The sequence below is a fragment of the Polyodon spathula genome, chromosome 13 (genome assembly GCF_017654505.1).
Source record: "Polyodon spathula isolate WHYD16114869_AA chromosome 13, ASM1765450v1, whole genome shotgun sequence".
Taxonomy (NCBI): domain Eukaryota; kingdom Metazoa; phylum Chordata; class Actinopteri; order Acipenseriformes; family Polyodontidae; genus Polyodon; species Polyodon spathula.
The window spans coordinates 9,291,216-9,306,254 of record NC_054546.1 but is presented as its reverse complement, the minus strand read 5'-3'; the positions used below and the strand labels follow the sequence as shown (position 1 = coordinate 9,306,254).

The 15,039-nt window shown below is 34.2% G+C and overlaps 2 protein-coding genes across 2 annotated transcripts in view; one reads left to right on the top strand and one right to left on the bottom strand.

Annotated features, from left to right (window-relative positions):
* wdfy4 (WDFY family member 4) overlaps positions 1-15,039 on the bottom strand; it is a 60,483-nt gene that overhangs the window by 4,203 nt on the left and 41,241 nt on the right. The window contains exons 50-58 of the mRNA XM_041268458.1: positions 8,766-8,808; positions 8,559-8,678; positions 7,644-7,761; positions 6,989-7,098; positions 4,513-4,666; positions 4,275-4,351; positions 1,679-1,906; positions 1,053-1,200; positions 425-582 (exon numbers count right to left, since the gene is read on the bottom strand). Of these exons, the coding sequence (XP_041124392.1) occupies positions 425-582; positions 1,053-1,200; positions 1,679-1,906; positions 4,275-4,351; positions 4,513-4,666; positions 6,989-7,098; positions 7,644-7,761; positions 8,559-8,678; positions 8,766-8,808 (1,156 nt within the window). The remainder of the gene's footprint in view (positions 1-424; positions 583-1,052; positions 1,201-1,678; positions 1,907-4,274; positions 4,352-4,512; positions 4,667-6,988; positions 7,099-7,643; positions 7,762-8,558; positions 8,679-8,765; positions 8,809-15,039) is intronic.
* LOC121325635 (leucine-rich repeat-containing protein 18-like) lies at positions 10,651-14,526 on the top strand. Its single transcript, XM_041268457.1, has 3 exons — positions 10,651-10,754; positions 10,891-11,002; positions 12,753-14,526. The coding sequence occupies exon 3, from the start codon at positions 12,757-12,759 to the stop codon at positions 13,522-13,524; it is 768 nt and encodes a 255-aa protein (XP_041124391.1). The 5' UTR covers positions 10,651-10,754; positions 10,891-11,002; positions 12,753-12,756; the 3' UTR covers positions 13,525-14,526.

Here is a 15,039-nt window from a genome sequence, read left to right as displayed (position 1 = left end):
TAATGACTTCAGATTTATGGAACATTTATTTTGGTTTTAACTCTCACTCAGGTGGGATTAAATGCCAGAGTGGGTATGTTAAGACAGATTTGACAGTCAAGGACAAATACTGGTAAACAGTTCAGTGACGTACAGTTTAAGCAACAGATGAATAAAAATAAGACCCCTCTTGTGCAGCAGTTTGAAACATTTAAGGTTTGACAATGAACTTAATTAGTCAATCACAAAACTGGAACTTAAATTCAAAAGGTTTCCACGATAAATAAAAGCTTGTGATCCAAACATACTGACGATACATTTTCCAAATCAGAAATGTAAGATCAAAGTTTGTTGATAATGAGACTGGTCTGATGGGAAATAATCACATGCTAGTAAGCAGAAATAACACAATCCTCAGTTCTCTTAAGCGCAAGTCAAAATTAACCTTTTCAGTGCCATAGCTTCTAAAGGCACAGGTGTGATCGTTAAATCCCCAGGAAAAGGTCACATTCCAAAGAGGTGGAATCAGGAGTTTGTTTTTCTCCACCGCAAATACTTCTTTCTCTCCACACACAATATGTCCCACTGGTCCACCGATCAGCTCTGTTATAAAAAAAACAAAAAAACATGAAAACAGCACCATCCTTTATTATATGCTATTAAAATTAAAAACAACTACACTATAAATGACATTAGATCTGGAAAATACATATTTAATATACAAGTACCACATTCCATAAATAAACACTTCTCATTTTCTGAAGGAATCCTGTTGGGATATTCAGATTATTAAAGAAGCATCACTTGTGGCTTCATGAAGACATTTCTAACAAAATCGAGGGGAGCATTCTACTCTATGTGAATAAGAACATGAGTCTTTAAAAGGGTCTAGCCAGCATCTTCAGCTGCCATTCTATTGCTCCCAATGGACAAGACTGTGTTGCAGGTCAAATAACTGAAAGCTGCAATGAAGTCTAGTGGTGACAAAGAATGATTAAGCACTGCAATTACTTATATTTATTTCCACAACTGCAAATATTAAAAAGTGAATAAACATTTTCTTTTTCAAATACCTTTAAGAGCTTGTACTGATGGCTTTAGTTTGTTCAGGTTGAAGAAAAATGGCTGTGTTTCCCCTGCTGCAACGGAGCCTGAGGCTGCATCCTTCCCTGAATTGCTCTTCTGATTCCCCAGTCTAGGAGGATGAGGCTTTGTGAAAAGCTGGTACCATCAAAAAATAAAATAAAAAACACAAAATGTAAGAAAAAAAAAAAATTCTCATTGCATAGAAATTTGAGTCATGATAGGTTTAACTATGATGTTAAGTAACTATTGAGGTTATTAGGATCCCCTCCTGAGCTTTTTCCTCTCTATGGTTGTCCTAAGCTTACAGTCATTATTTTACATGTTCTGACTCTGGTGCTCGCTGAAATATTGGATTATACCAGACCCACCATCCCTAGATGAGTGAAAGCTTGGTGGTTTTTTAGATGTAGGCTTCTGTAAATTGAAGCTGAGAAGCAGTGCATAGATCATTATTGACTAGAGAATGAGAGCCAGCATTCAGCATATACATTTTAAATAACCACGCTTTCTTATTTCAGCATGATACAGGGATGAACATGCAGTTAGCTCAACGTATCTGCTCAGGCCCTGCAAAGAAGTGTTATGTAAAATATGCAATATTACTCTACCGCACCTGTCTTGGTATCTGTCCGAAGTTACTGACAAAGCCCAGGATGGTGCTCTTCTTCAAGGGGTCTTTCATATTAGCAAGATCTATTAGGTCACCATTGAAATAGGGGTGACAGACATTCACTGCCTCCACTGCAGCTGGACCCTGCTGCTTGAAGCCAAAGATCAGATCAATCCACAGATGAAGATTTGCACTGACATATTCACTCTCCAAAGCCTGAAATGATAACAGCTGCAATAAGCTGAAAGTTTCTATACATTGTTAATGTTCGCGATTGTGAGTTGCTGCCAAACAAGTCCAGTACTTCAAATGATACAAGAGTAGGCGCTTTAGAATACTGAACCAGTACTTTTACAACACTTCAATTTCAGTGCTATTAATTACACTTCTTATTATTATTTATTATTTTGTGGAAAATGTAACAAATTTGGAGGATGAAACAGATGCCTGCCAAATTATTGGTGAAACGAAAACCATAGGGATGTTTTATTCCATATGGTGATATCTTATTAAAGTACGCATTATCCCTTTTGCATTCAGCTGAGCACAGGACATGAACAGATCTGACACCAAACACCCTCAGCAGCAGCACAGATTCACTGTTAACTGAAGCAGCATTTACAATATACAATTATACTGTCATTACCCAAGCATACAGTAAATGTGCCTTAAAAGCATCAACAGCTCCTTTTCAGTTAACCATATCTTAAAAAAAGCCATGTTGTAAAAATGACCTAGGTACATGACAGAAAACAATTAGGAGTACTAACTAGCATGTTGTATCTAATCTGGTACTTTGCAAAATTTGTCAATTAGGTTACAATATTGTTATCTATAAACCTGAATGTACAAGTACTGCTTAAATTATCAGTGTTTTCTTCAACATCTCAGGTGACTGTGACATCAGTCACATGGTACAAATGTATTTATACAGTTAGAGTAGTGTGACAAGATAATGAACATGTGCTAAAGAATGCCACACAACATTTCATCACAAATGTAAGCTTCTTAAAAACATAGCAGGAAATGTATGGGTAAATGTAGGTTGTATGGTCCCTCCACTTTATGCCACACAGGAATGATAACTCAGTTAGTTGTTTTAAACATTGTTCAGAGGTTTTACTTTTTATAAGCAATACTTCTTTGTGATGTCACTGTCAGTTCTATTTGAAATTTGATTCCAAGTCTGAGACCCTCAAGTCCAAGTCTGAGACCCTTTGTGGAATCAAACCTTGGAAAACTCTAGGTTGTCTGGCATGTGAAAAAGCTCTGGTGAAGGGAGGTTGAGAAGAATGAGGAAAACACAGGAAGGAGTCAATACCAGGACTCACACAAACTGTGTGCTGAATCAACTACTTTGTATTCATGGAAAACAAGATGCACAGTGAATACATCTACAACTCCATGCCTAGACTGCAAATTGACCTGATTGCCAGAAAAGTGCAGGCTCAAAGCATTTTGGCCACATGTTAAGTTACAAAGAAGCCATTCATTGAAATAAACAATAGTGGAGCAATGAGAAAGTCTTGATTTTTAGCTACGCATAAACTGCTTTATTATGTTGCAATATTGGCAGTATTAAGAAGAGGATAGTGTACAGTATTTCATGAGTACCACATTTATCTTAAAAATACTTTGCATTACTCTATTGCTCAATAGATTGTGAGCAGCAGATAAAACAACACATTTTTAACTATTTAAAAAGCTGTAGATAGCTGTAAATAATTGAAATGCATGGTTTGACTATGGATAAAGGGTTAACTCAGACTGTGACATTTTCTTACATGTTTTAATACACTTTTTTATAACGTGACATTATGTACCGATCTCCACTTGAATTCTAAGATCCCTCTATGATCCTTTACATGTAGATATTTCTGACTGGCTGATCAATTTAAAAAGAGACTCTATGGGATCAACAGAGGGACATACAAGGTTTCTGACAGGTACCGTGCTAAAGCCCTTCTTTACTGTAACTGCAAATTAGCTTGACGCCACTGATGTCATAATCCAGGTTGTCACAAGCTCAGTATACACCTCTGTACCATCCAACAAAGATCCAAACCCTTTGCAGCATGAGCCTGGACTATAAAGTTTGCCTTAATTAGAGAAGTCTTTGATTGCATAATAATTGTGTGTACCAAGACCATAGAAACAAGATAATCTTGTTGATCATACCTTGTTTCCATGTGCCCACCTATAAGTGATCAGGTTTCAAATGAATTGGGTCTCAAGCTCAGATTGGGAAGGAAAACATCTGCTGTCAAACTGTACTGGTTTGGAAACATGTGAATGCAACTGGACATTGAGACACAGGGGCCAATTCAATTTATAAAAACAATGGCAAGTTCAAACACATCCAAGTAATTTAAACTGTGCCCTTTATTTAGGGAAATTTAGATAAGACTTTTTTTTTGGAATCTTGGTACTGTATTTGAGATTTTAACAAACTCTCTGTACATCAAATCAACTCTAGTTTTACCAATGCATGTACTATATATATTATATATATAGATATATATATATATATATATATATATATATATTATATATATATATATATATCTCCAGGTCCCTGACCTTCCCGTTGCAACGTGACTAAAAGTTCACGTGGATCGCCTTTTGCCCATTTTGGTAGCACCACATCACCTAGTGCCGTTCCATCTTGCATGCAACCTAAAATAAAATTGGAAAATAACCCTTTGGATATAATTCCTGAACAATGACCAGCAAGCCACGCACTAACTCTACTAGTAATTCAGCTCCATGTTTCTGATATTAGCTCCAGGTTTCTGATTTTAACAAGATTAATTTGTAAAACAGGACAGGCAACTCACCAAATTCAAACTTATTGGAATTGATAAGAAAGTCTGGCAGGTAAAAGAATTCAGGGATGAGCTCTCTCACATCACTCATGTTGTCTTTGGAGGCTGAGTCCCATTCATTCTTCACACTGTGAAACATCCTATCTGCAACATCAAAACTTCCACCCTGCAATATTGACAAAACTGGAAATTACAGATCCAAATCCCAGATTAGTACAAAGATGCATTAAACTAGTGCTTATATAAACTGTCAAACCCATGTGTTCCCCAGCAACCTTACACCTACAGTAATGGTGGTGCGAAAAGGTTTTTGCTCGTCCTTTTGCTTCTCTGCTTGATAATTTTTAGTACTCTTAACTCTTAACTACTCTTAACAGTAGAGCAAAGTGACCAAGTGACTGCATTTTGATTCAATCCAGATAAATTAAAACCTACGTTAAAAGTGTAAATGAAAGAGGTACAGGATTTGTATTTAGGGTTTTGTGTCAAGCCAAGATCTGCTTTACCAAATGTTCTAGCTTTCCATGGATGGATAAATAATATGTGATAAACTAATATTTATCAATGAATGTCATCTTATCCAACCTAGGCAACCTTTTTAACAAGTAACTGCTACAGTGTCATTTTTAATATATTTTGTAGCTTATCAAGTAACTCGCTTAAGTGAACAAAGGACCATATAAGAAGAAAATATAAGTAAATTAGGATTAAAAGTTTCCCTTGCAGCATATGAAATATATTATTTGCTTAATCACAGATTGATTTTTTTTTTTGCCTGGGGGTGACTGAAGCTTTTCATTTTTTGCAGGTTTTATAAGTCCTGATAGCAAGCTCCTGAGAAACACTAAACTTTGCAGTAAAAAGATTACCTATATTAAATAAAAATAATATATACATAGTAAATGCTGTTAGTGCTACAAATCAAGTTAAAGATATTACAGCAAAGAGGAATGTGATTTTTCTGCAGCCTAATGCATTGTGGTGCACCTAATATCTTTATTGTTTTATGCAGACTATTAAATATGCATGACATTTTATTTTAATCAATTGGATCGCAGTGTTCAAATCTAATATTTTTAAAAGACGAAACCTGATTTTTCTATGCTTTTGATGCTAATACATTTATTTGCATATATATTGAAATCATTTTTTTTTCACAAAGAATAAAAGAAAAGGTTTACAAAGAATTTGCAAAAAGCTGGCCTGAGTTCGAGAGGGAGCTGTAAGAATCATGCTTTTTAAACATTTCATCTTATCAATCACTGAAATCCAATATGCAGTTTTGCAATCATTTCAAATTATCTGTTTAAAACACACACACATTTTATTCACAAGCTTTTCTAGAAAAATATAAAAAAAAGTGATCAAAAGTGAAAAACATTTTTGGGAATACACTCCATAAACCATGAAATTTAATCTACATTTACTAGCTATTACTAACATCAGCAGCAGCTTTCATTTGTATAAACCAGACTGTGTTGCTTTACTTCCTTAAAATAAGAACCTTTCAAGACTGCAGTATAAGGTGGAAAACATTTTAGTCATCTTAAGCTGTTATGCCTTAATTGCTGTATGTTGAATTGATTTGTTTCTTTATTTAGAAATATAACCAAATAAGGATATATTACAATTTCAACATACAGCATTTTCACAAAAGCATTTTTTTTTAACCCTGTATAACCTGAACGCACTAAATATTGATGTGAGAGTGCCAGGAAAGAAAGCAAAACTTAAATAATATCTGGCAACACCATACAGGCAGTCTATATTTTTATGTTATAAATGTTAATGACCTTAAAAGGGCACATAAGGACAGTTTTATTTTATTGTGTTACATATTCCCATGTGTTGCTACAACTGTTTACTTAAGTTGTGTGTATTGTTTTAATTATTTATTTATTTTTACATTTTGACCACTTCTTTTAAAAAAAAATTCAAACTTTTTAATTGCATTCCCTGCCTCAAGATGGCTTACCATGTACCCGCATGGATCTCTCAGAACTACATTTCCCATCATCCTCCTGCTCACTGGTAAATCCATCTCAGTTACAAATAAAAAAGGTCCTTGTGTGTCCTTTAAGATAACAGTAGATCGGCACATGATACCTTTAAATATTTTCAGAAACAACTGTTTGCAAACCGAGTGTTTAGTGTAAGCCTTAGCGGCACAAAACATTTTGAAAAATGTGTGCCTGCGCCTTTAAAACAAGTCAGAGATTTTGGAATGAGACCTGTTTCTGTTTTAATCGTAGTTATATGAACAATTACACTTGTTGTCCCTGCCATAAGATGACGTGAACGGTATGGCATGCTGTTTATCAAACCAAAATGACGAGGGTCGTGTGACTTTCTATCACGCACTTCATAAAAAAAAAAAAAAATGAATTAAGTGCGTGACAAAAGGGTACATTTTGAGAAGACAAAGCAGCATTCTTGCTAAAAGTCATTGTAAACACAGCCAGTGTTGGAAACTTTACAAGTAAATTACCTGCAGAGACAAGAAAGTCGTTGTAAAAGGCTCCATTCGGACCAAGAAGGAAGCTACAATAATAGCAGAGGAGTAATGGGTGCAATAGTGGCACTGTGCAGAAAGGTCACCTGGAATATAGAACGATAATAGAAGAGTTCATTGGTAATGAATAAGGCCATTGCAACTGCACACAGAAAAACAAGTCTCCAGCCACAAAAACATACTTTTTCATATTGTTTGTGCTGCTTGATATTGTAATTACATGTTATATTCATTTTCATACCTTCAGAGTTGACTCCCGCACCCCCCCTACCCAATCCAGGAAATAGAGTCAGTGGATTATATTGTGATTTGTGCAAATAAAAGGGGGGGGGGGGGGGGTTCTATTGCAGCAAATACATCTACACAGATTTCTAAAAAATCAAATAAAAAATATGCATTTTTACAAAAAATATATATTTTTCTGTTCTTTACATTAGACATTTTACAACCACATGTAATTGGTTTGTTTCTGTTTGCTATGGAAGTCCATACACAACACCACTGGCCTTGCTAAGCACAATGACCAATCGGTTTCACAGCAACAATCAAAGACTACAATGTGATATTGTCTAGCGTGCAGCGTTTTGATTGACCAGTGATTTGTACTGTATGGACATGTTCAAATACTCACCATCGTTGTTTTCCACTTCATTATACCGTTGAACAAATTTGGCTCGTCTTTCTTCAGTTTGTGCTCCCATGGGCTTTGACAAATCTCGATAGGTTGTAGGACAAGAAAGATCCAATGTCTACAAAAAAGACGCGAAAATCTCAGTAAAACGTAATCTGTTGCTACTGATTTCAGTGACAAAGGGAATGCCATTTATTGAAAACCCACACCAAAAACCAAACTAGATATAGAAAGGATTCAGACTTGCGTGGTATGTGGGACTGGGCTTGGCTTACGACTACTGTCATTTCATATGAATTAGGGTTGGTATATATACAATTTTATGAAATTATGACATATTTTGCAATTATGGAGCTAGATTATTTTAGATCATATTATATCATCGCACATCACATTGCTGGTGCCTGTTGTAATGTGTTAAATTACATGTATGAGGCACATTCTGGAAACCCTGAAGCATGTTGTGGGATAAATGTAGGAATAATAAAAAAGAATATTGCTTGGGTTCAATAAGCAACCAATTTCCTAATTGAATTTCCCATTGGTAACACATGTGCATATTATTATACCAAGTAATGTAATACATGCACTGAGAAAACTATGAAAAAAGCGAGGGACATCAAATGTTTTTTTTCATTAGATTCTGCCATATCTCATCACAAAACAAACATACAAAACAGGAGAGCAGTTTCAATGTGATGCCCTAAATAGGGCATCTATTTCAGGCTCTCTATATAAAAGTCATAGATCAATAAATCGATTAATCTCCACTGTTCTGAAATATTTCATGGAGTGGGTGGCTTACAATTAACTCAGAGTCATACTTAAGCAAGATACAATCCAAATGGTGGCTCCTTTTGGAAGTAGCTGAAGTAAAATCACATTATGAAGTCAAACAAGTTTTTCGTCGCTCACCTCGGAATCATAATCAGCAATAATCCAGGGGAAGACAGGATACTGCATTAGGTCATTGTATGTCCGGCCTGCCAAGGTGTTTAGGTACATGAGGTATTCAAAATTACTCATGTTCCCTTTCTGCCACCATAACAAGAGAGAAAAACAATCAGAAGATAAACCGGACCTTTGAAAACAGTGCTGCTGTTTGATTTACTATTAACTTACCTGCCATTTATGTAGTGCTGTCTTTTCTCCGCCTGCATTCTTTCTGAAAGGAAAATAAAAACATAAAAAAACAACTTCCAAACCCATTAGAATTTTTTTTTTTTTTTTTGATATCTTCTATTTAGGCAGGTCAGTATTACTGTAGTTGGATACAGTAGAAAAAATGTCAAAGTGCCACTGTAAATGTAGGGAACAGGACAAATATAATCTAGGGTTACCTACATAATGCTTGCTATTAAAGAAGTTGCAAGTGTATACCGTAGACAAGTTTAAATAAAATGAATTAATTCAATAAAATAAAATAAAAATCTTGAAATTAGAAAAGAATGAATAACTGCCAATCAGTTAGGTGTCAGTAAGTACTAGTGGACAAGGGCCATTGTTACGTTGTTTTCTTTGTCTTTAATACACAATTAATATTGCTTCTTCTATGCAACTGCAATTTTTGGTCCACACCATTTGGTATGGTTTGATAAACTAAACAATGTTGACTTAATAGGTAAGTTTGTTGCTCTTTAAACTGTGGGTTGTGATTTACATACCGAGACAGCTTCTTTATAAAAGCCATTTGCTTTAACTGTTTGATTTACATGGTGTACTTTATAGTACAATATTGAATGTCTATTTATTTCAAATAAACTTAAATTTTTCATTGTTGAATTTTATTGTACTTAGTGGTAATACTGGAAGTAGGTATTTTGATCACCCCTGAAGAGCAAAAGGGTGTGTGTAGCAAAGATATCGTACAAAGACAGCATACAAATTCCTTTAGAAAAGTTAAAAAACACCAAACTCCAGGGGAAGTGATTTTAGCTAGTTTATATGCATGCAAGATAAAACCTCAATCCAGGGTAAAGAACTCCCTCAAACAAGGCACTTAAACACAGAGTAATAGGTTCCGGTGTCCAGACTGAGTGTTCTTAGAGATAATGTTCCTGGCCTTACAGTTACACCTTCCCCAGTGAAATCAAAAACCAGAACTTGAATTTCCTTCATCTGCACAAGTTTCAGCATGTTGAGTTTGTTGTCCCTCAATTAACGATCAGTCCGTAGCTTAGTGTTTATACAGCAGTGTCAAAGGGTAATTGTTTTCCTTCCTAACAACCACACTGGTATGCATATAACACATACAGCAAGGTAACATTTTTAAAAGACCAGCTATAGACTTCCCCTTGCCTTTCCTTGTTCGTGTGTGTTATTTGTCTGTGAGTGTGGTGCTCCCACTTCAAATATTAATTCTGTTTTGCATTTCAAATACATTATTTTTGTAGTATTTGTGAGTTATGGGGCCTACTCAATTGATCTAAATACTGATGTTCATTACATCACTAAATAAGGCCCTCCCTGCTTTTGACCTATGATTAAAGAGAGCAATATACTAAATTAGAGAGCCACAAACACTGTTGGGTGTTAGATTTTCATAATCTTGATATACAAATGATCTCAGTGGCTGTCCTTAAATTGTGGATCAATTATGGATTCAAATTAGAAAAACAAATATGAAAAAATCCATTAATTTATCAAAATAAGTTTTGATTCTGTTTGTATTCTGTGTCATGCTTTAACAGATTCTTGTTTGTGGGAATGTTTATAGCAAAACTGAGTAAAATGGCCAGTAACCTGCTAAAACAATATTACATGAATCAGTGGCACAGTAAGTGGTATTTTGTTCATAACTGAAACAATAGGCAATCATTTGCAATGTCATTGTACTAAAAAAAATAATAATACAGGGGAACACACAATGGAAATTAAAACCGTTTTTTTTAGGATCTCTGGTTTATAAATTTACAATATTGTTTAAAAACATACATAGAAGTAAAACTGCTACTCCAAACTTTTTATTTAGAAGTACGCCACTGACATACAAATGATCTCCAGGGAACACAGATTTCCGTTTCTTAGCAACCCAAGTTAAACAAGGAAGAGAGCAAAAGTAAAGCCGGGTTTTCTTTTGTTGTTGACAATCTGCTTGGGAACTCGATGCTAGTTAGTATTTTAATACTTTGTTTTAATTACTAATAAATATCTGAAGATAAGAGCATGCAGTAAATCATACCATGTTATTGTAGCCTCCTGGTTTTTATTTACAAAGCCTGTAAAAACCTTTATTTATAATTCACAGAGTCAGAAATGGAAGAAGCCAGGCCCAGGGAGCACATTCCATACTTTTAACTTGGGAGACTAAGAGGTTTACTCTCATTAATTCAGCTATAAGTTCACTGAAACAAACGCTGGTAAGAAACTGAAACTATTATTGTTACTTTCCTTGTGTTTTTGTTTTAAATAAGAAAAGTAATTTTATCTAGCACAGTTTAAACATTCAATTATATTTGCACTAACGAAGTAAACCTTTCAAGTTATATAATTAATCCAGGTAAGACTAAACTACAAAACAATGTTTTTGGAATTAAAACTACTTCTTAATGACATTATATCCATAATTGAAATATATACTTTTTTGGTGGAAATTTCAACTATGTTCAGTTAACTGCCAATTAACAAGTTATTGGGATACATAGTGTGAAGACTTTATGATAGGGTTATAAATATTTAAATATTACATGTTTTAACTTGTATTATTTTTAAGTTGTCAAGATAACAAGTAACTTAAAATCAGCATTAAAATCAGAAAGCGTGTTTGACTTGTAACATGGCAAACAGAAAAACAGATCAGAAAATGAAACTATAGTAGATCACAACTAAACCTAATCATAACTAAACAGTCATGGAGAACTCATCTCCCCTAGAGGTGTCAGTGTACAATTGCGTACAGTAGTTGTCTTAAACTGATCATTATCAATGTTGTGGACTATACAGTAACTGCAATTTACAATCTCTCTGTCATGTAAAAACAGTTCTAAATAAATTAGTAGATTCTTAACTAAACTGCAGCGGCAAAGGTGCAAGCATTATTAGACTGGTTCATTGCACTCCATTACTCCAGCATTAGGGGTACACTGTAGCAGATAGGGCCCATACCTGTATTGGCAAAGGTATGGTTCATGGTTTTCAGAATTTTATGCTTGTATAGACATTTAGTTTTATATGTTTTTCCATATATTACTGTGGTAGTCAATAAGTTAATACGTTAAGTGTAGGGTGTTACTTATTGTAAAAGATACGTTGCTTTTATATATATAATATATATATATATATATATATATATATATATATATATATATATATATATATATATATATATATATATATATATATATATATATATATACACACACACACACACATTTTTTTTATTCTATTAATTTGATTATTTTTTGCTAATAAAAACGATATATTTTATATATATTATATATATTATATATATATATATATATATATATATATATATATATATATATAATATATATATATATATATATATTGAACAATTCCATGCGGGTGGACTTATAAATTGTTTTGTATTCCAGATAATAGATATTAGCTATACTACATTAGCTTTTTCTGAGTTCCCTTTCATACTCCTGAATATGATTAATGAGTAGCCAAAGGGCCTGAAGGGCTTCTTATGAAGCCATTTTAATGGGGAGGTGTGTAATACAGAAACCCATATCACTTACCAAACAATCATTTATCATAGCCCTGATTTGACTTCAAGCTTTGTAACCCATGTTACTTTCTGCTTACTTTCAAAATACATTAATTACTTCACTACCTATTGTATTGTTTATTAAACTTAATTAGGGAAATAGGTATTTTAGCACATCTTTAAAAGGGTTATTGGGTGAATGAGCAGGACTGTATGCTCCTTTCTTTTTTATTCCCAAAAGTATAGGACTGCCTACAGAATATGCATCTCTCTCTCTCTCTCTCTCTCTCTCTCTCTCTCTCTCTCTCTCTCTCTCTCTCTCTCTCTCTCTCTCTCTCTCTCAGCAGAATGCACAATGACAAAGTAATACAAAGCCTCTGATAAAATACAAAATATTAACCTATGGTGGGTCTGTAAGCGACTTTTATTTTTTACAGGAAAATGGGCAAAGGAAAGAAAAAAGCAGGACCTAGAGGGAAAAAGATTACCCTTAAATTAGCCAAAAACTCATTAAGAATGACAGCTGATGGCAAGCGTCGACTCGACCTTAGCAACATGGGCATTGCAACCTTCCCCAAATGTATTCTAAAACTGGCAGACGTAGATGAGCTTGATCTCAGCAGAAACATGTTACAGAAGATTCCATCCTACATTGAAGATTTTAAGAATCTACGTTGGCTGGATTTCCACAGCAACCAGATAGAAACCCTTCCTGAGACCATTGGGCAACTTGAAAACCTCTTTTACCTTAACCTCTGCAACAATAAACTTACAGCAGCTTCTCTTCCACTGCAGTTAGGACAGCTGAAGAAATTGCGCCATCTAAACCTTGGAATGAATGGTTTTGAATGCCTCCCATCAACTCTTGCTGCTCTGAAGGAGCTGCAGGAACTGGGCCTGTTTGACAACCGACTCACTGGCCTGCCTGAAAACATTGCTAATCTTCCCAAGCTCATGAAGGTAAATGTGAAACGGAACCCATTCCTTCAGACTAGAGGTGATGAGGACACCAACACCATCCAGCGTTTAGAGTGTCTGTATCTAGTCAATGAAGATAGCCTGTGCAAGCCCTGCTTCAAGAAGTGCAAAGAAGAAAGAGAGAAGTTAAACAGACTGAAGCACTTTGCCCCTTCTGCAAGGAAGCTGACTTTCCCAGGTCTCCTTACCCCGAATTCCACAGCACAAGAAACGCAAGAGGAGTGGAGGTGAAAAATTCAAACCCAGCTCCTCTCAATACTAGGCTAACAAAATGCATTCATTAAAACACAGACATATTGAGGTATATCTCCCCACTGTTGAAAAGTTTCCCTTGGTAAATGGCAAGGACTGTTGCCCCAAGTGGAAACCCAGGTTCACTATAATCCAGTAATATTGTACTATTGTACAAACAGTAAAACAACCATTACATGAAACAGTGCGCAGACCGCATTGGGTCTTTTAGAACTGGATATCGCAGGCCACTTAAACACATATGAGAAGATGAGGCAAACAATTCTAATAACTAAAATCATGTGATTTAAAGAAATGAAACTGAACATTTAAAAATGTTCATTATTGAAATGTACTTGTTTTAAAAAGATTATATTCTAAGTTTCTGTTTTTCTTTTGTGTAACAAAATACCCTGTTTTGAAGCAAGGTAAAGACAAACAAGGTTTTATTAAAATAAATATACATTTTAACAGTATATAACTAGTATGAATATAATCAGACAATTTGACCTTCCTGTTGTTTCAAAATATGCCCCTAAGTTTATTGTTGCTGTGCCAATTTGTTTTTAATACAATTTATAAAAGAAAATGGATAATTAAAAGCCAATTTATGGAACATTCATATGAATCATATTTTATTTTCACTTACCAATTGGTGTGAATCTACTAATTAGCCCCACCCTCATGAATATCAGATAATTCAACACTATAAAACTGAATATTATATTAATACTCAAAATGCAAGTTTCAATATTTTACACATTTCAAAAGACTCCCAATAGCCTGTACTGCAATTGTTTGATAACTGCATTACCAGCACCAGCAGTGTTTTTGAAAAGCAAGGATGAATTAGTAAGATGGTTTTACTGTACAATACAGTAGGCCTCCTATCAACAGCTCTGTGGAAGGATGCTCCAAATTATAGATTCTAATACTTCCTCTTAATAACATTGTATACATAATACAGGTTTTTCGAGGTTGTTTTTCTTTAAACAAACATGTGGAATCTACCACATCTGTACATCTTATGCCTCCATACAAATTTATCAAATATGTTGTATACACATATGTAGACACATATATATTAATATATATATATATATAATATATATAATATATATATATATATATATATATATATATATATATATATATATATATATATATATAAATTAATTCAAATTAAATTGATACACATTTTAGCTCAGATGCAAAGTGTGCATCAGTTTAAAAAAATAATAAACTGCACATTTAATTATTTATAAAGGAACATATTTGGAGTTGGATATTAGTTGGATGATGCTAAATATTAGATGGATGGTATAACTGTACCTTGCAGCCAATTACCACAGTTCTGTTACTTATAAAGTACTTAATTGGTTGCAAAATCTCTTGTTATTCTAGCCATGTATTGGTGTAACGACTACTTGATCATTATTTTGATAAGACGTCACATCAGAAAAAAATACCATTCAATGTATAGAGCTCCAAATGATTAACTGCCCACATCAATTA

What these genes read in the sequence shown, in the direction of transcription:
- LOC121325635 (XM_041268457.1), top strand. Translation starts at nt 12,757, where the DNA reads ATGGGCAAAGGAAAGAAAAAAGCAGGACCTAGAGGGAAAAAGATTACC.